The sequence below is a fragment of the Scyliorhinus torazame genome, chromosome 20 (genome assembly GCF_047496885.1).
Source record: "Scyliorhinus torazame isolate Kashiwa2021f chromosome 20, sScyTor2.1, whole genome shotgun sequence".
NCBI lineage: Eukaryota > Metazoa > Chordata > Chondrichthyes > Carcharhiniformes > Scyliorhinidae > Scyliorhinus > Scyliorhinus torazame.
The window spans coordinates 21,599,803-21,621,667 of record NC_092726.1 but is presented as its reverse complement, the minus strand read 5'-3'; the positions used below and the strand labels follow the sequence as shown (position 1 = coordinate 21,621,667).

The 21,865-nt window shown below is 55.6% G+C and overlaps 1 protein-coding gene across 1 annotated transcript in view; it reads right to left on the bottom strand.

Annotated features, from left to right (window-relative positions):
• Positions 1 to 21,865, bottom strand: part of LOC140396945 (ankyrin-1-like) — a 660,380-nt gene that overhangs the window by 130,424 nt on the left and 508,091 nt on the right. The window contains exons 16-22 of the mRNA XM_072485893.1: positions 19,324 to 19,422; positions 18,313 to 18,510; positions 17,277 to 17,375; positions 15,849 to 15,947; positions 15,209 to 15,307; positions 14,222 to 14,314; positions 11,842 to 11,914 (exon numbers count right to left, since the gene is read on the bottom strand). Coding sequence (XP_072341994.1) covers positions 11,842 to 11,914; positions 14,222 to 14,314; positions 15,209 to 15,307; positions 15,849 to 15,947; positions 17,277 to 17,375; positions 18,313 to 18,510; positions 19,324 to 19,422 — 760 coding nt within the window. The remainder of the gene's footprint in view (positions 1 to 11,841; positions 11,915 to 14,221; positions 14,315 to 15,208; positions 15,308 to 15,848; positions 15,948 to 17,276; positions 17,376 to 18,312; positions 18,511 to 19,323; positions 19,423 to 21,865) is intronic.

Here is a 21,865-nt window from a genome sequence, read left to right as displayed (position 1 = left end):
CCACCCAGTGACCAGCACACAGCTCACACCCTCACCAGGTTCCTGCCACCCAGTGACCAGCGCACAGCTCACACCCTCACCAGGTTCCTGCCCAGTGACCAGCACACAGCTCACACCCTCACCAGGTTCCTGCCACCCAGTGACCAGCACACAGCTCACACCCTCACCAGGTTCCTGCCACCCAGTGACCAGCACACAGCTCACACCCTCACCAGGTTCCTGCCCAGTGACCAGCACACAGCTCACACCCTCACCAGGTTCCTGCCCAGTGACCAGCACACAGCTCACACCCTCACCAGGTTCCTGCCCAGTGACCAGCACACAGCTCACACCCTCACCAGGTTCCTGCCAACCAGTGACCAGCACACAGCTCACACCCTCACCAGGTTCCTGCCCAGTGACCAGCACACAGCTCACACCCTCACCAGGTTCCTGCCACCCAGTGACCAGCACACAGCTCACACCCTCACCAGGTTCCTGCCCAGTGACCAGCACACAGCTCACACCCTCACCAGGTTCCTGCCCAGTGACCAGCACACAGCTCACACCCTCACCAGGTTCCTGCCCAGTGACCAGCACACAGCTCACACCCTCACCAGGTTCCTGCCCAGTGACCAGCGCACAGCTCACACCCTCACCAGGTTCCTGCCACCCAGTGACCAGCACACAGCTCACACCCTCACCAGGTTCCTGCCCAGTGACCAGCACACAGCTCACACCCTCACCAGGTTCCTGCCACACAGTGACCAGCACACAGCTCACACCCTCACCAGGTTCCTGCCCAGTGACCAGCACACAGCTCACACCCTCACCAGGTTCCTGCCCAGTGACCAGCACACAGCTCACACCCTCACCAGGTTCCTGCCCAGTGACCAGCACACAGCTCACACCCTCACCAGGTTCCTGCCAACCAGTGACCAGCACACAGCTCACACCCTCACCAGGTTCCTGCCCAGTGACCAGCACACAGCTCACACCCTCACCAGGTTCCTGCCAACCAGTGACCAGCACACAGCTCACACCCTCACCAGGTTCCTGCCCAGTGACCAGCACACAGCTCACACCCTCACCAGGTTCCTGCCCAGTGACCAGCACACAGCTCACACCCTCACCAGGTTCCTGCCCAGTGACCAGCACACAGCTCACACCCTCACCAGGTTCCTGCCCAGTGACCAGCACACAGCTCACACCCTCACCAGGTTCCTGCCCAGTGACCAGCACACAGCTCACACCCTCACCAGGTTCCTGCCCAGTGACCAGCACACAGCTCACACCCTCACCAGGTTCCTGCCCAGTGACCAGCACACAGCTCACACCCTCACCAGGTTCCTGCCCAGTGACCAGCACACAGCTCACACCCTCACCAGGTTCCTGCCCAGTGACCAGCACACAGCTCACACCCTCACCAGGTTCCTGCCCAGTGACCAGCACACAGCTCACACCCTCACCAGGTTCCTGCCCAGTGACCAGCACACAGCTCACACCCTCACCAGGTTCCTGCCCAGTGACCAGCACACAGCTCACAACCTCACCAGGTTCCTGCCCAGTGACCAGCACACAGCTCACACCCTCACCAGGTTCCTGCCACCCAGTGACAAGCACACAGCTCACACCCTCACCAGTTTCCTGCCCAGTGACCAGCACACAGCTCACACCCTCACCAGGTTCCTGCCACCCAGTGACCAGCACACAGCTCACACCCTCACCAGGTTCCTGCCCAGTGACCAGCACACAGCTCACACCCTCACCAGGTTCCTGCCCAGTGACCAGCACACAGCTCACACCCTCACCAGGTTCCTGCCCAGTGACCAGCACACAGCTCACACCCTCACCAGGTTCCTGCCCAGTGACCAGCACACAGCTCACACCCTCACCAGGTTCCTGCCCAGTGACCAGCACACAGCTCACACCCTCACCAGGTTCCTGCCACCCAGTGACCAGCACACAGCTCACACCCTCACCAGGTTCCTGCCCAGTGACCAGCACACAGCTCACACCCTCACCAGGTTCCTGCCCAGTGACCAGCACACAGCTCACACCCTCACCAGGTTCCTGCCCAGTGACCAGCACACAGCTCACACCCTCACCAGGTTCCTGCCCAGTGACCAGCACACAGCTCACACCCTCACCAGGTTCCTGCCCAGTGACCAGCACACAGCTCACACCCTCACCAGGTTCCTGCCCAGTGACCAGCACACAGCTCACACCCTCACCAGGTTCCTGCCACCCAGTGACCAGCACACGGCTCACACCCTCACCAGGTTCCTGCCACCCAGTGACCAGCACACAGCTCACACCCTCACCAGGTTCCTGCCCAGTGACCAGCACACAGCTCACACCCTCACCAGGTTCCTGCCCCGTGACCAGCACACAGCTCACACCCTCACCAGGTTCCTGCCCAGTGACCAGCGCACAGCTCACACCCTCACCAGGTTCCTGCCCCGTGACCAGCACACAGCTCACACCCTCACCAGGTTCCTGCCCAGTGACCAGCACACAGCTCACACCCTCACCAGGTTCCTGCCCAGTGACCAGCACACAGCTCACACCCACACCAGGTTCCTGCCCAGTGACCAGCACACAGCTCACACCCTCACCAGGTTCCTGCCCAGTGACCAGCACACAGCTCACACCCTCACCAGGTTCCTGCCCAGTGACCAGCACACAGCTCACACCCTCACCAGGTTCCTGCCACCCAGTGACCAGCACACAGCTCACACCCTCACCAGGTTCCTGCCCAGTGACCAGCACACAGCTCACACCCTCACCAGGTTCCTGCCACACAGTGACCAGCACACAGCTCACACCCTCACCAGGTTCCTGCCCAGTGACCAGCACACAGCTCACACCCTCACCAGGTTCCTGCCCAGTGACCAGCACACAGCTCACACCCTCACCAGGTTCCTGCCCAGTGACCAGCACACAGCTCACACCCTCACCAGGTTCCTGCCAACCAGTGACCAGCACACAGCTCACACCCTCACCAGGTTCCTGCCCAGTGACCAGCACACAGCTCACACCCTCACCAGGTTCCTGCCAACCAGTGACCAGCACACAGCTCACACCCTCACCAGGTTCCTGCCCAGTGACCAGCACACAGCTCACACCCTCACCAGGTTCCTGCCCAGTGACCAGCACACAGCTCACACCCTCACCAGGTTCCTGCCCAGTGACCAGCACACAGCTCACACCCTCACCAGGTTCCTGCCCAGTGACCAGCACACAGCTCACACCCTCACCAGGTTCCTGCCCAGTGACCAGCACACAGCTCACACCCTCACCAGGTTCCTGCCCAGTGACCAGCACACAGCTCACACCCTCACCAGGTTCCTGCCCAGTGACCAGCACACAGCTCACACCCTCACCAGGTTCCTGCCCAGTGACCAGCACACAGCTCACACCCTCACCAGGTTCCTGCCCAGTGACCAGCACACAGCTCACACCCTCACCAGGTTCCTGCCCAGTGACCAGCACACAGCTCACACCCTCACCAGGTTCCTGCCCAGTGACCAGCACACAGCTCACACCCTCACCAGGTTCCTGCCCAGTGACCAGCACACAGCTCACAACCTCACCAGGTTCCTGCCCAGTGACCAGCACACAGCTCACACCCTCACCAGGTTCCTGCCACCCAGTGACAAGCACACAGCTCACACCCTCACCAGTTTCCTGCCCAGTGACCAGCACACAGCTCACACCCTCACCAGGTTCCTGCCACCCAGTGACCAGCACACAGCTCACACCCTCACCAGGTTCCTGCCCAGTGACCAGCACACAGCTCACACCCTCACCAGGTTCCTGCCCAGTGACCAGCACACAGCTCACACCCTCACCAGGTTCCTGCCCAGTGACCAGCACACAGCTCACACCCTCACCAGGTTCCTGCCCAGTGACCAGCACACAGCTCACACCCTCACCAGGTTCCTGCCCAGTGACCAGCACACAGCTCACACCCTCACCAGGTTCCTGCCACCCAGTGACCAGCACACAGCTCACACCCTCACCAGGTTCCTGCCCAGTGACCAGCACACAGCTCACACCCTCACCAGGTTCCTGCCCAGTGACCAGCACACAGCTCACACCCTCACCAGGTTCCTGCCCAGTGACCAGCACACAGCTCACACCCTCACCAGGTTCCTGCCCAGTGACCAGCACACAGCTCACACCCTCACCAGGTTCCTGCCCAGTGACCAGCACACAGCTCACACCCTCACCAGGTTCCTGCCCAGTGACCAGCACACAGCTCACACCCTCACCAGGTTCCTGCCACCCAGTGACCAGCACACGGCTCACACCCTCACCAGGTTCCTGCCACCCAGTGACCAGCACACAGCTCACACCCTCACCAGGTTCCTGCCCAGTGACCAGCACACAGCTCACACCCTCACCAGGTTCCTGCCACCCAGTGACCAGCACACAGCTCACACCCTCACCAGGTTCCTGCCAACCAGTGACCAGCACACAGCTCACACCCTCACCAGGTTCCTGCCACCCAGTGACCAGCGCACAGCTCACACCCTCACCAGGTTCCTGCCCAGTGACCAGCACACAGCTCACACCCTCACCAGGTTCCTGCCACCCAGTGACCAGCACACAGCTCACACCCTCACCAGGTTCCTGCCACCCAGTGACCAGCACACAGCTCACACCCTCACCAGGTTCCTGCCCAGTGACCAGCACACAGCTCACACCCTCACCAGGTTCCTGCCCAGTGACCAGCACACAGCTCACACCCTCACCAGGTTCCTGCCCAGTGACCAGCACACAGCTCACACCCTCACCAGGTTCCTGCCACCCAGTGACCAGCACACAGCTCACACCCTCACCAGGTTCCTGCCACCCAGTGACCAGCGCACAGCTCACACCCTCACCAGGTTCCTGCCCAGTGACCAGCACACAGCTCACACCCTCACCAGGTTCCTGCCACCCAGTGACCAGCACACAGCTCACACCCTCACCAGGTTCCTGCCACCCAGTGACCAGCACACAGCTCACACCCTCACCAGGTTCCTGCCCAGTGACCAGCACACAGCTCACACCCTCACCAGGTTCCTGCCCAGTGACCAGCACACAGCTCACACCCTCACCAGGTTCCTGCCCAGTGACTAGCACACAGCTCACACCCTCACCAGGTTCCTGCCAACCAGTGACCAGCACACAGCTCACACCCTCACCAGGTTCCTGCCCAGTGACCAGCACACAGCTCACACCCTCACCAGGTTCCTGCCACCCAGTGACCAGCACACAGCTCACACCCTCACCAGGTTCCTGCCCAGTGACCAGCACACAGCTCACACCCTCACCAGGTTCCTGCCCAGTGACCAGCACACAGCTCACACCCTCACCAGGTTCCTGCCCAGTGACCAGCACACAGCTCACACCCTCACCAGGTTCCTGCCCAGTGACCAGCGCACAGCTCACACCCTCACCAGGTTCCTGCCACCCAGTGACCAGCACACAGCTCACACCCTCACCAGGTTCCTGCCCAGTGACCAGCACACAGCTCACACCCTCACCAGGTTCCTGCCACACAGTGACCAGCACACAGCTCACACCCTCACCAGGTTCCTGCCCAGTGACCAGCACACAGCTCACACCCTCACCAGGTTCCTGCCCAGTGACCAGCACACAGCTCACACCCTCACCAGGTTCCTGCCCAGTGACCAGCACACAGCTCACACCCTCACCAGGTTCCTGCCAACCAGTGACCAGCACACAGCTCACACCCTCACCAGGTTCCTGCCCAGTGACCAGCACACAGCTCACACCCTCACCAGGTTCCTGCCAACCAGTGACCAGCACACAGCTCACACCCTCACCAGGTTCCTGCCCAGTGACCAGCACACAGCTCACACCCTCACCAGGTTCCTGCCCAGTGACCAGCACACAGCTCACACCCTCACCAGGTTCCTGCCCAGTGACCAGCACACAGCTCACACCCTCACCAGGTTCCTGCCCAGTGACCAGCACACAGCTCACACCCTCACCAGGTTCCTGCCCAGTGACCAGCACACAGCTCACACCCTCACCAGGTTCCTGCCCAGTGACCAGCACACAGCTCACACCCTCACCAGGTTCCTGCCCAGTGACCAGCACACAGCTCACACCCTCACCAGGTTCCTGCCCAGTGACCAGCACACAGCTCACACCCTCACCAGGTTCCTGCCCAGTGACCAGCACACAGCTCACACCCTCACCAGGTTCCTGCCCAGTGACCAGCACACAGCTCACACCCTCACCAGGTTCCTGCCCAGTGACCAGCACACAGCTCACACCCTCACCAGGTTCCTGCCCAGTGACCAGCACACAGCTCACAACCTCACCAGGTTCCTGCCCAGTGACCAGCACACAGCTCACACCCTCACCAGGTTCCTGCCACCCAGTGACAAGCACACAGCTCACACCCTCACCAGTTTCCTGCCCAGTGACCAGCACACAGCTCACACCCTCACCAGGTTCCTGCCACCCAGTGACCAGCACACAGCTCACACCCTCACCAGGTTCCTGCCCAGTGACCAGCACACAGCTCACACCCTCACCAGGTTCCTGCCCAGTGACCAGCACACAGCTCACACCCTCACCAGGTTCCTGCCCAGTGACCAGCACACAGCTCACACCCTCACCAGGTTCCTGCCCAGTGACCAGCACACAGCTCACACCCTCACCAGGTTCCTGCCCAGTGACCAGCACACAGCTCACACCCTCACCAGGTTCCTGCCACCCAGTGACCAGCACACAGCTCACACCCTCACCAGGTTCCTGCCCAGTGACCAGCACACAGCTCACACCCTCACCAGGTTCCTGCCCAGTGACCAGCACACAGCTCACACCCTCACCAGGTTCCTGCCCAGTGACCAGCACACAGCTCACACCCTCACCAGGTTCCTGCCCAGTGACCAGCACACAGCTCACACCCTCACCAGGTTCCTGCCCAGTGACCAGCACACAGCTCACACCCTCACCAGGTTCCTGCCCAGTGACCAGCACACAGCTCACACCCTCACCAGGTTCCTGCCACCCAGTGACCAGCACACGGCTCACACCCTCACCAGGTTCCTGCCACCCAGTGACCAGCACACAGCTCACACCCTCACCAGGTTCCTGCCCAGTGACCAGCACACAGCTCACACCCTCACCAGGTTCCTGCCCCGTGACCAGCACACAGCTCACACCCTCACCAGGTTCCTGCCCAGTGACCAGCGCACAGCTCACACCCTCACCAGGTTCCTGCCCCGTGACCAGCACACAGCTCACACCCTCACCAGGTTCCTGCCCAGTGACCAGCACACAGCTCACACCCTCACCAGGTTCCTGCCCAGTGACCAGCACACAGCTCACACCCACACCAGGTTCCTGCCCAGTGACCAGCACACAGCTCACACCCTCACCAGGTTCCTGCCCAGTGACCAGCACACAGCTCACACCCTCACCAGGTTCCTGCCACCCAGTGACCAGCACACAGCTCACACCCTCACCAGGTTCCTGCCCAGTGACCAGCACACAGCTCACACCCTCACCAGGTTCCTGCCCAGTGACCAGCACACAGCTCACACCCTCACCAGGTTCCTGCCCAGTGACCAGCACACAGCTCACACCCTCACCAGGTTCCTGCCCAGTGACCAGCACACAGCTCACACCCTCACCAGGTTCCTGCCCAGTGACCAGCACACAGCTCACACCCTCACCAGGTTCCTGCCCAGTGACCAGCACACAGCTCACACCCTCACCAGGTTCCTGCCCAGTGACCAGCACACAGCTCACACCCTCACCAGGTTCCTGCCCAGTGACCAGCACACAGCTCACACCCTCACCAGGTTCCTGCCACCCAGTGACCAGCACACAGCTCACACCCTCACCAGGTTCCTGCCCAGTGACCAGCACACAGCTCACACCCTCACCAGGTTCCTGCCCAGTGACCAGCACACAGCTCACACCCTCACCAGGTTCCTGCCACCCAGTGACCAGCACACAGCTCACACCCTCACCAGGTTCCTGCCCAGTGACCAGCACACAGCTCACACCCTCACCAGGTTCCTGCCCAGTGACCAGCACACAGCTCACACCCTCACCAGGTTCCTGCCCAGTGACCAGCACACAGCTCACACCCTCACCAGGTTCCTGCCCAGTGACCAGCACACAGCTCACACCCTCACCAGGTTCCTGCCACCCAGTGACCAGCACACAGCTCACACCCTCACCAGGTTCCTGCCCAGTGACCAGCACACAGCTCACACCCTCACCAGGTTCCTGCCCAGTGACCAGCACACAGCTCACACCCTCACCAGGTTCCTGCCACCCAGTGACCAGCACACAGCTCACACCCTCACCAGGTTCCTGCCCAGTGACCAGCACACAGCTCACACCCTCACCAGGTTCCTGCCCAGTGACCAGCACACAGCTCACACCCTCACCAGGTTCCTGCCCAGTGACCAGCACACAGCTCACACCCTCACCAGGTTCCTGCCCAGTGACCAGCACACAGCTCACACCCTCACCAGGTTCCTGCCCAGTGACCAGCACACAGCTCACACCCTCACCAGGTTCCTGCCCAGTGACCAGCACACAGCTCACACCCTCACCAGGTTCCTGCCCAGTGACCAGCACACAGCTCACACCCTCACCAGGTTCCTGCCACCCAGTGACCAGCACACAGCTCACACCCTCACCAGGTTCCTGCCCAGTGACCAGCACACAGCTCACACCCTCACCAGGTTCCTGCCCAGTGACCAGCACACAGCTCACACCCTCACCAGGTTCCTGCCCAGTGACCAGCACACAGCTCACACCCTCACCAGGTTCCTGCCATCCAGTGAACAGCGGACACACACTCGGACTCACAGACAAACACACAGTCGGACAAACAGACACACACAGTCGGACACACAGACACACACACCCGGACACAGACTCGGACACAGAGACACACACACTCGGACTCACAGACACACACTCGGACACACAGACACACACAGTCGGACACACAGGCACACACCCGGACACAGACTCTGACACAGAGACACACACACTCGGACACACAGACACACACACTCGGACACACAGACAAACACACTCGGACACACAGACACACACACACTCGGATACTCAGACACACACACACTCGGATACACAGACACACACACTCAGACACACAGACACACACACTCGGACACACAGACACACACACACTCGGACACACAGACACACACACCCGGACACACAGAAACACACACTTGGACACACACACACTCGGACACACAGACACACCCGGACACACAGACACACACACTTGGACACACAGACACACACACTCCCGGACACACAGACACACACACTCCCGGACACACAGCCACACACACTTGGACACACAGACACACACACACCCGGACACACACACACTCGGACACACAGACACACACACTCGGACACACAGACACACACACCCGGACACACAGACACACACACACCCGGACACACAGACACACACACCCGGACACACACACACTCGGACACACAGACACACACACCCGGACACACAGATACACACCCGGACACAGACTCGGACACACAGACACACACACACCCGGACACACAGACACACACACCCGGACACACAGACACACACACCCGGACACACAGACACACACACCCGGACACACAGACACACACACCCGGACACACAGACACACACACACCCGGACACACAGACACACACACCCGGACACACACACACACTCGGACACACAGACACACACACCCGGACACACAGACACACACACCCGGACACACAGACACACACACCCGGACACACAGACACACACACTTGGACACACACACACACTCGGACACACAGACGCACACTCCCGGACACACAGACACACACACTCGGACACACAGACACACACACCCGGACACACACACACTCGGACACACAGATGCACACTCCCGGACACACAGACACACACACACTCGGACACACAGACACACACACCCAGACACAGAGACACACACACACACTCGGACACACAGACACACACACTCAGACACACAGCCGCACACACACTCGGACACACAGACACACACACTCGGACACACACACCCGGACACACACACACTCGGACACACAGACACACACACTCGGACACACAGACACACACACACTCGGACACACAGATACACACACTTGTGGCAAGTCCTCGTTACGACACCCTGGGTGAGTGTGCGGTCAATTCCAGGCCCACAGACTCCGGAGTCCCAACATAAGTGAATTCACCAATAATTTTCCTGAGATCATTAGCCCCTGACTGCTCCAATGAGTTCCAGACACAAGATTTATAAATAAAACATGAACAAACTGTTTATTTATAAGAGTAAAAGATGAACTTATCAAGGGAATAATTGGAACTATGGTCTACTCGTCTACCTATTCCCAAAACCCCGTCCCACCCTCCACCCAGACACACACAAAACACGGGGAAGAGATGGGAAACGGGTTAGAATAATGGGAATGGAAGGAAAAGGTTTGAGATTAATCTTCGTTGCTGAGGTTGTGACGTCTGGAGGCGCTGGCCTTCTACGAATGCGACCTTCTGAGAAATTGGTTTGCAGGAGAGATTCAGGTTGGTGCAATTCTGTCCTTGGACCACCAGATGGAGCTTTGCACAGGAGATTCTGCACAACGCAATTCTGACCTCCGACCACCAGATGGAGCCTCTGTCGCCCTGAGGTATTGCTGGGACTTTGGGCCTGAGAATTATACAGTGTTTTCTGTTTGCCTGATCTCTGTGCAGAAACACCGGCTGTGTTATCAAGAGGGTTCTCAGTTTGGGTTTCTTCCCAGCCATTCAGACAGAGGATTAAAGAATCACAGACCTGGTGAGGAACCGTTTGCAATCTTCCGCTCCGGAAGATCCCGTCACAGTTCTGACTGCTGTCTTTTAAACTGGAGTGCCGTCACAGGTCTGACGAGGAATTTTTAAAATCGCCTGGCAGAAAGAGTGTAGAGAGGGAGCGAAGAGAGAGAACGCCTTCCAGCTGCTTCCTAGCCAGTATCTTCTCCCAGAACTCTGGACAAAATGGAGCGCTACACATGACCAGCCTTTCTTCCGGAAGATTCTTTTTTAAAGAATTGAGCGCCCAATTCATTTTTTCCAACTAAGGGGCAATTTAGCGTGGCCAATCCCCCTATCCTGCACATCTTTGGGTTGTGGGGGCGAAACCGACGCAAACGCAGGGAGAATGTGCAGACTCCACACGGACAGTGACCCGGAGCCGGGCTCGAACCCGGGACCACGAGGCAGCAGTGCTAACCACCGTTCCGGAAGATTCTGAACGTTTCCACCAATCGGAAACAACAGCGGGAGATGGTTCAGAATTTCAGATTCACCGATTGGCTGCTTGCCAAGTCCACCAAACTGACTTGACGGTCTCCGCCACAGAAGCCAAAGGGGAAGTCGTGACTGGTCCATTGGAGCAGGGTTGTTCCGGTTTGTCCAAAGTCTATAGCTGAGGCAAAAAAATTAAAATCCCAGTGTTGTAGACGCGAGCAAGAACACCAAAGGCAGAGGTAGATCAAAGGCTGTCAGGACAGGAATTATAAAGGAAACACAGAGTAGACAAAAGTTTTACAACAGTGTCCTAACACCCTTCAAAACACCTTTCCAAACTCGATCAGTTTTAAAAAAAGAAATCCAACCATTACTCGCTGAATTCAGCTCAGGGAGTTCAGTAAGCAAACTGTTCTGGTTGCCTCAGGCTAAATGCCGTGCGCGCCCCCTGACAGAATGTACCACTGTGCCAGAGTCTTCCTCATGTCTCCTGCAGGGGCTGGACTGCTTCACTCACCTTCATCCTCCGAGACGTCCAGGATTTCGTCCACTGTTTCAGGAAAGCTCAGTCTGTGTTTCTCTGCGATCGTCTATTAGGAAAGCAAAGACAGGGCTTGTTAATCTGATTGGGACGTCTTTATTTCATGTCGAGAACATGCCTTCCCTCCCAGTGGGAAATCCCGTTGACAAGAGGGGGGAGTAGAGACCCCTGTGACCAGGGAACAGCACACCCCTCAGAAACACGCGGATGGGGGGGGCGGGGACCTGGAATACAGTCACGTACTCCCCTGTTAATGCAGCGTGAAGATAGGCGATTCTCCCACCCAGCTGGACAACTTTTCTCTATCAACAGCACCGATTCTGTTGAGGAAATTAAGATGGGTGGGTGGGGGGGTCTGCAGCGGCTTAAAATGTCTCGGACCACCTTGTAGAGGTGTCTGCTCATGCCTTGCTGAGTTTACACTGATCCCAACATTAGTTACAGTCCTGGACCAGACTCCAACATTTGTTACAATCCCGGACCAGATCCCAACATTTGTTACAGTCCCGGACCAGATCCCGACATTTGTTACAATCCCGGCCAGATCCCAGCATTTGTTAGGATCCCGGACCAGATCCCAACATTTCTTACAGTCCTAGACCAGACTCCAACATTTGTTACAATCACGGACCAGATCCCAACATTTGTTACAATCCTGGACCAGCCCCCAACATTTATACAATCCCCGACCAGACCCCGACATGTGTTACAATCCTGGACCAGATCCCAACATTTGTTACAATCCTGGACCAGACCTCAACATTTGTTCGAATCCCAGACCAGATCCCAACATTTGTTACAATCCCAGACCAGACCCCAACATCTGTTACAATCCCGGACCAGCCCCCAACATTTGTTACAATCCCAGACCAGACCCCAACATTTGTTACAATCCTGGACCAGACCTCAACATTAGTTAGTATCCCGGACCAGATCCCAACATTTGTTACAATCCTGGACCAGACCCCAACATTTGTTACAATCCTGGACCAGATCCCAACATTTGTTACAATCCCAGACCAGCCCCGAACATTTGTTACTATCCTGGACCAGATCCCAACATTTATTACAATCCCGGACCAGCCCCCAACATTTGTTACAATCCCGGACCAGATCCCAACATTTGTTACAATCCTGGACCAGACCCCAACATTTGTTACAATCCTGGACCAGATCCCAACATTTGTTACAATCCCGGACCAGATCCCAACATTTGTTACAATCCCGGACCAGCCCCGAACATTTGTTACAATCCTGGACCAGATCCCAACATTTGTTACAATCCCGGGCCAGCCCCCAACATTTGTTACAATCCCGGACCGGACCCCAACATTTGTTACAATCCTGGACCAGACCCCAACATTTGTTACAATCCCGGACCAGATCCCAACATTTGTTACAATCCTGGTCCAGACCCCAACATTTGTTACAATCCCGGACCAGATCCCAACATTTGTTACAATCCCGGACCAGATCCCAACATTTGTTACAATCCTGGTCCAGACCCCAACATTTGTTACAATCCCGGACCAGACCCCGACATCTGTTACAATCCCGGATCAGACCCCAACATTTATACAATCCCCGACCAGACCCTGACATTTGTTACAATCCTGGACCAAATGCCAACATTTGTTATAATCCTGGTCCAGACCCCAACATTTGTTACAATCCCGGACCAGCCCCGAACATTTGTTACAATCCTGGACCAGATCCCAACATTTGTTACAATCCCGGACCAGCCCCCAACATTTGTTACAATCCTGGACCAGCCCCCAACATTTATACAATCCCCGACCAGACCCCGACATTTGTTACAATCCTGGTCCAGACCCCAACATTTGTTACAATCTTGGACCAGACCCCAACATTTGTTACAATCCTGGACCAGATCCCAACATTTGTTACAATCCCGGACCAGATCCCAACATTTGTCACAATCCTGGACCAGATCCCAACATTTGTTACAATCCCGGACCAGCCCCGAACATTTGTTACAATCCCGGACCAGCCCCCAACATTTGTTACAATCCCGGACCAGCCCCCAACATTTGTTACAATCCCGGACTAGCCCCCAACATTTGTTACTCTTGCTACTTTACCCTGGTTGGTGGCGATGGCTATTTGACTGCAGGTTGTGTTTCACAGTTGACCTGGAGCCTGGTCTCAGCCAGAATCCGGTCGGGAATCTGTGCAATTAGGAATGGCTCCTTTCCCATTTCGTGGCACGAGCGGTATTCCGGCCTTGGGCAGCCTTCCACCTGGGATCTCACCAACTAATTGAACACAGGCCGGGCAGGGCGGGTCCAGACTGGACATCTTGCTCCTGCTTCAGCCGGTCCAGGTCACAACTCACCGTGCTTATGGCTTCATTGGTCACCATCTTCAAGACATCCGTCACCGAGATGTAGCCGAGCCTCTTGGCAATAGCTAGCGGCGTGCTGCCGTTCTGAAAATGAACCGGGACAGGACTCAGCAGACGGCACAGGGACAATCGGTGATCAAAACCAGCACACTTTAACAAGAGCTTTCCAAACTGACAAGGAACTGTCATCTCTTTCCTCTCTCAGACTTTCTCCGTCATCCCACTGCTCGGGTCTCTGGGGGATGTTGGCTCACGGCTGGATGGGCGGCAGACTACCCTCATAGCTCACTACAGTGGTGCATCACTCGTAGCCAGACACCCCTCGTAGCTCACTAGAGTGGTGCATGGCTCATAGCCAGACACCCCTCGTAGCTCACTACAGTGGCGCATGGCTCATAGCCAGACACCCCTCGTAGCTCACTACAGTGGTGCATGGCTCATAGCCACACATCCCTCGTAGCTCACTACAGTGGTGCATGGCTCATAACCAGACACCCCTTGTATCTCACTACAGTGGTGCATGGCTCATAGCCAGACACCCCTCATAGCTCACTACAGTGGTGCATGGCTCAGAGTCAGACACCCCTCATAGCTCACTGCTACATGGCAGAGTGCGGCCTGGTCAGAACGGACAAGCCCTCTGGTCTCCGCAGCCCAGCTCCCCACTGCCGTCAACAGCTGGGGTGTCAGAAAAAGCACCAAGTGCGGGAATGCTGTCTGCGTTCATCCCAGGTCTGGAATATTCTGACTCCGGAATCGAGTGGCTGTGGGACCGATTGACATACAGACCGGCCCAATCAGCTCTCACACTGCGAGCGAGTTGAATTTATCATCAAGTAAGTCTCACTCCCAGAATCTTTCAGTCACCGCGTGTGCGTGCGGATGTGGACATGTGTGTGTCTGCGTGTACACGCGTGCGCGCGTTAATTCAATGTGGTCATGGCTAACACAGTGAATGGCGAGGGTCTGGCAACGTACCATGTTGGTTTCATTTGGCGACGCTCCATGTTTGAGCAGGAGATTAACAATGTCTGTGTGCCCTTGCTGGGCGGCCTGGTGAAGGGGGGTGTATCCAATCTATGGAGAGACGGAACAATCAAACACACAAACTACACTGGACACGGAACAGCCACCTGACTCTGCCAGCTACTGTGCCCGCCCCCACCCTCCCTTCTGGCTTCCACCTCCCGTTCAATTCCCCCTGCTTGCGGCCATCAACTCCCCCTCCCGCGATGGGCCAGAATAAGGAGACCGTGCGTTGGGGGTAATTGCCTTTGATAGCACTCCTTGTGGGCCAGGAAGAGGAAGAGCGATCTCCTGGAACCCTTCAGACTCCCGTCTCCATCAGGATCAATGGCCTCTTGCCCCCCTCGCCCGCCAACAGATTTGTCTGGATCTCCGTGACCCCTGACCTCACGGGGTCCGGCTGCCATTTTAAGTCCCCTCGCAAATATGGTGGCTTTGAAATCTGCCTGCACACCCGTTGAGCAATTTGGCCCCGTTAGCACAGCGCTGTCGCGTTGCCACTGTCCATGAATGCGTCAAGTTCAACCCCGCCCCAGATGTGATTGCACCCTCCGCCCAAATATTACAGAATTGGGTTAGAAAGCGGCCGTACCTTGGTTTTGGAATTGATGTTGGCATTATTCTGGAGGAGGAACTTCACCATGTTGATGTTGCCGTGGTGACAGGCCATGTGCAGTGGGGTGTATCCACTCTGCAATGGAGAGAGGACCGTTTATTTTACACAGCGTGGCTGCCAAACACGAGAACACGCCAGTCGACACACATGACCACGGACAATTAAAAGAAACATATATATTGGCAACTCTCTCGATTTTCCTCTCAGCCTTTCTCTGCTTGAAGCAGAACAATGGGTTCTTCTCTAGTCTCCTCCGATAACTGGAACCGTTCTCACAAAACCCCTCCTGCATCCTCCTTCCTAAAGCGGGGTGCCCAAGGTTGGGAACAATTCTCCAATGGGGCCAAACTAATGGTTGATAAAGGGTGAGTTCCTGGCATTTGCACTTGATTAAGAGAGACACAAAATCACATCTGACTATTAGCTGCTTTGTTCATCTCTGCTGTCACCTTGAAGGGTTTTGTGTACAAACATCCCAGGACTCTTTCTTTCCCCGCCCTTTAAAAATGTACCATTTGGTTTGTATTGTCTCCAATTCTTCTCCCGACCAAAATGCTCCCCCCACCCCTCATGTTTCAATTGTGAATGTCGCCTGTCGCGTGCCTGCCAGTTCCTCTGGTCTGTTCCACTACCCTACACCCTCGGGCAACGGGCGTCCCACACCGGAACCACTCGCCGTGTGCTGGGGGGAGATTTTCCTCAGGCCGCCTTCCGTTTCTTTTGTTTTGCCTCTCCTCTGGAGTTGGTGCCGCCTGGCTCTTTGTCCTTCCGCCAACGAGGGCAGGCGTGGGATCCGCAAATTCTGGACCTGTGCCCCATCTTGCTGAGCTGAACACACATGGCTCTAATTAGCTACTCTGCAGATAGCCCCTCTTAATATGAACAAAAATCCTTTTGCCGCACCTTTTATGATGCTTTAATTGCACCTCTGGCTCCCAAACAGCCTGGCTGTCTTTCAAACCAGAATTTTTTTTTATTTTTTTTAAATGTGACTGCAGCAGTCAAACACACAGTAACCGAGTCTTTTAACCCTTACTGCACCAACCACACAGAAGACAATATTTCTGAAACCCCGATATTCATCACACCTCGTCAATGTTCTATTTGAGGGGTGTCTGCCCCTTTCCTTCCTATTTTGCTAACAAACCCAATCTGGTACTTTATCAAACATCACCTTCACTAGTCCACTCCCTCTGAAGCCTCATTTAGTACCGCTCAGAGTAGGCAGCATGGAGTAGATCCAGAGGGAAGGGAACTATTCTCCCTCCCTTCATTCCCAACTTCCTCAAGACCTTTCTACCGCCCTGGCGTTTTGATCACTTGCCCGTTTCCCCCCCACCCCCCCCCCCCCCCCGCTGCTATCCTGTCCGCTGCCCGAGCGAGATCGCCAGATGTGGCCGTTACCCTGGTTTCTGGTTCCATCGACGCTCCGTGATTGACGAGTGATTCAGCGACAGGCACGCGGTCCTCCTGCGCCACCAGGTGCAGTGGTGTCAGGCCGTTCTGTGAGAAATGAGACAAAGCCGAGCGTGAGCACTGGCCAGCGTGGCAACCCGAATTTACTTCGCGCCTTCCGCAAGCAGTCAGGCCAATGAAGCACTTGGAAAATGTCCGTCTCTGGTGTCGTGTGGGCACAACAACTAAACAATCAGATGCTCTTCCGAACAAAAAAACAGGAGATGTGGGTTAAGGGATAAATAGTAGCTCGGACGCCAGGATAAGTCCCTTGTCCGACTTCCCAATGGCACTTTGACATCCCGCCCAAGGGCAGACGGTGGAACAGAAACCAGGGAAATGGCCGAAGCTTGCCGGATAATAATAATAATAATTTTATGGCCCTGTATTCTGGGCAAAACCCGCCTTAATTTTATGACGCAAAAGTTATAATTTCCAAATAAAGCCGGAGTGTTTTCAATAGCTGGAACGTCCCGCTCGGAGTCATAAAATTAAGGCGGGGTTTTGCCCATAATACTGGGCCATAAAGTAATAACAATCAAAATAATCTTTCTTGGTGTCACAAGTCGGCTGACATTGACACTGTATTGAAGCGGCTGTGAAAATCCCCTCGTCGCCACATTCCGACGCCTGTTCACCCAATGTCCAGTACCGGGGAAATCTGTAGCACCTGGAAAGATGGTTGAATCGAAGGCCGTCAGCCTCATTCAATGGTGAGTCCAACGGTGCGGCGGGCACACATCACGGTGGCCCAGGTGAGCAGCGTTTTTGAAGGGGTGGACGGCAGGTGAGGGCAGTGTGCACGAGGGCCCGCGAGTCATGTCCACATGTTTCGGGCATGCCCGAAGCTGAGGGGATTCTGGGAAGGATTTGCTGAGGTCATGTCCACGGTATTGAAGGTGGGGGCGGTCCCGGGTCTGGGGGTGGCGATTCCGGGAGTGTCGGAAGGCCCCCGGGAGTCCAGGGGGGGGCGACAGAGTCTCACCTTGCTGGTCAGGTTGACATTGGCTTCACTGTCGAGGAGTAAGGTGACCATGTCGATGTGGCCGTCCTGGGCTGCTAGGTGTAAGGGCGTCACCCCCTGGAGGGATTCGGTATTGGCAGAGGCTCCATGCTCCAGGAGACTCCTGGCAATCTCCGTTTGGTTCTGCTTGGCAGCGATGTGCAGCGGCGCGTAGCCATTCTGAAAGCAACGCAAACACAATGACCAATGGGTTTGAGCAGACAAGTCAAAATCAGTCAGCAAACATCTTTTTATTGGCATTGCTCATATTTACAAACAGTGCAAACGGCATCTTCACCCCCCAGGTTCAGCTTGGAGCTTTCCCTCTGCAGTCTCCATTCTTCTCTCCTTGCCGGAGGAGCCGTGCGGTGTCCAGGCCAGTTCAGGCAGCAATCTCCGGCGACCTCACTATCGAGTGAAGGTTATTCACATCTGGGACAGTGTATTCCAGCTGGAAACCTGACTCTTCATCACTTCACAACCACCCCCGACCCGGACACAGGCACGCACACTTACACACAACGGGTTTTTACAACCTTCGGTGATAATCGTCATGGTCGCCATTCCTGAGATGAGCTGAGCGAGAAGGCCAGATTTAGGAATCCAATTCGGATTCCACCAGCTCCCCTGAGAGGATTTGAACCCGTGGCCCCTCAGCAGGAGTCTGGGGCCTCACGATGGCCAGTCTAGCGACGTCGTCCTTTTTCTTTCTGGGCCCCTCCTGGATTCCACTCATCCTCTGCCAGGGGTATTCCCGTCGGCAATCCCGGGAGGGGTGGGATTGAGATCTTTGTTCACCTTGATGTGGTACATGACCCAATCTCAACACCCCCGCCCCCTCCCCCGACCATTTTCTGGTCAGAGGGGCTGTCCCCCCGTCCCCCCCCCACCAACAGGATGACAGGAAGCAATGCGCTCCTCGCTGGTGTTTATTGGCAGAGCCCCCGGGTGCCGCGACTGGTCCTCCCGCGCCTGGAGCTGAAGGGTACTCACCCGAGCTGCGGCCTGCGGAGCCGCGTTGTGGCTGAGGAGAAGCTTCACACACTCGTGGTTGTCATGGTGAACGGCCACGTGGAGAGGGGCCAATCCGTTCTGCGGGCCACAAAGCAGAGTGAGCGTGCAAGGTCACGTTGGTCGCCCTCCCTCCCCACCTTTCACTGTGATATCCAAATGGAAGCATCATTGCTCAGTGCGTGCTCAGTAAACACTCACAGACTCTTTGAAGGCAGTCAGAACCAATTGTCGTAGAATCCCCACAGTGCCATTCGGCCCATCGAGTCTGCAACAACCCTCCAGAAGAGGGCAGTCTCTCAATCCACTCCCCCGCGCCATCTCTGTCACGCTACCTAACCTGCACATTGAACACGAAGGGCCAATTTATCATGGCCAATCTCCCTAACCTGCACATTGGACACTAAGGGCCAATATATCAATGGCCAATCTCCCTAACCTACACATTGGACACTAAGTGACAATTTATCACGGCCAATCTCCCTAACCTGCACATTGGACACTAAGTGACAATTTATCACGGCCATTCTCCCTAACCTACACATTGGACACTAAGGGCCAATATATCAATGGCCAAACCACCTAACCTGCACATTGGACACTAAGGGCCAATATATCAATGGCCAATCTCCCTAACCTACACATTGGACACTAAGGGCCAATATATCAATGGCCAATCCACCTAACCTGCATATTGGACACTAAGGGCCAATATATCAATGGCCAATCTCCCTAACCTATACATTGGACACGAAGGGCCAATATATCAATGGCCAATCCACCTAACCTGCACATTGGACACTAAGGGCCAATATATCAATGGCCAAACCACCTAACCTGCACATTGGACACTAAGTGACAATATATCACGGCCAATCCACCTAACCTGCACATTGGACACTAAGGGCCAATATATCAATGGCCAATCCACCTAACCTGCACATTGGACACTAAGTGACAATTTATCACGGCCAATCCACCTAACCTACACATTGGACACTAAGGGCCAATATATCAATGGCCAATCCACCTAACCTGCACATTGGACACTAAGTGACAATTTATCACGGCCAATCCACCTAACCTGCACATTGGACACTAAGTGACAATTTATCACGGCCAATCCACCTAACCTGCACATTGGACACTAAGTGACAATTTATCACGGCCAATCCACCTAACCTGCACATTGGACACTAAATGACAATTTATCACGGCCAATCCACCTAACCTGCACATTGGACACTAAGTGACAATTTATCACGGCCAATCCACCTAACCTGCACATTGGACACTAAGTGACAATTTATCACGGCCAATCCACCTAACCTGCACATTGGACACGAAGGGCCAATATATCAATGGCCAATCTCCCTAACCTGCACATTGAACACTAAGGGACAATTTATCACGGCCAATCCACCTAACCTACACATTGGACACTAAGGGCCAATATATCAATGGCCAATCCACCTAACCTGCACATTGGACACTAAGGGCCAATATATCAATGGCCAATCTCCCTAACCTGCACATTGAACACTAAGGGACAATTTATCACGGCCAATCCACCTAACCTACACATTGGACACTAAGGGCCAATATATCAATGGCCAATCCACCTAACCTACACATTGGACACTAAGGGCCAATATATCACGGCCAATCCACCTAACCTGCACATTGGACACTAAGTGACAATTTATCACGGCCAATCCACCTAACCTGCACATTGGACACTAAGTGACAATTTATCACGGCCAATCCACCTAACCTGCACATTGGACACTAAGGGCCAATATATCAATGGCCAATCCACCTAACCTGCACATTGGACACTAAGTGACAATTTATCACGGCCAATCCACCTAACCTGCACATTGGACACTAAGGGCCAATATATCAATGGCCAAGCCACCTAACCTGCACATTGGACACTAAGGGCCAATATGTCAATGGCCAATCCACCTAACCTACACATTGGACACTAAGGGCCAATATATCAATGGCCAATCCACCTAACCTGCACATTGGACACTAAGGGCCAATATATCAATGGCCAAGCCACCTAACCTGCACATTGGACACTAAGGGCCAATATGTCAATGGCCAATCCACCTAACCTACACATTGGACACTAAGGGCCAATATATCAATGGCCAATCCACCTAACCTGCACATTGGACACTAAGGGCCAATATGTCAATGGCCAATCCACCTAACTCGCACGTCTCTGGTCTGTGGGAGGAAACCGGAGCACCCGGAGGAAACCCACGCAGACACGGGGAGAACATGCAGACTCCGCACAGACAGTGATCCAAGCCGGGAATCGAACCTGGGACCCTGAGGCTGTGCGGCAGCCGTGCTAACCACTATGTCCCCGTTTTGATTTTGAAATATTTGGATTTTGAATGGATTTTATGAGTAAACAGGTATCGGATCATTGATGACAAACTTGGACAATGCGTCAATGGATGAGCTCATGACTTGGTGGGTTCCTGGTGTCGGATCCTATCTGTAAACA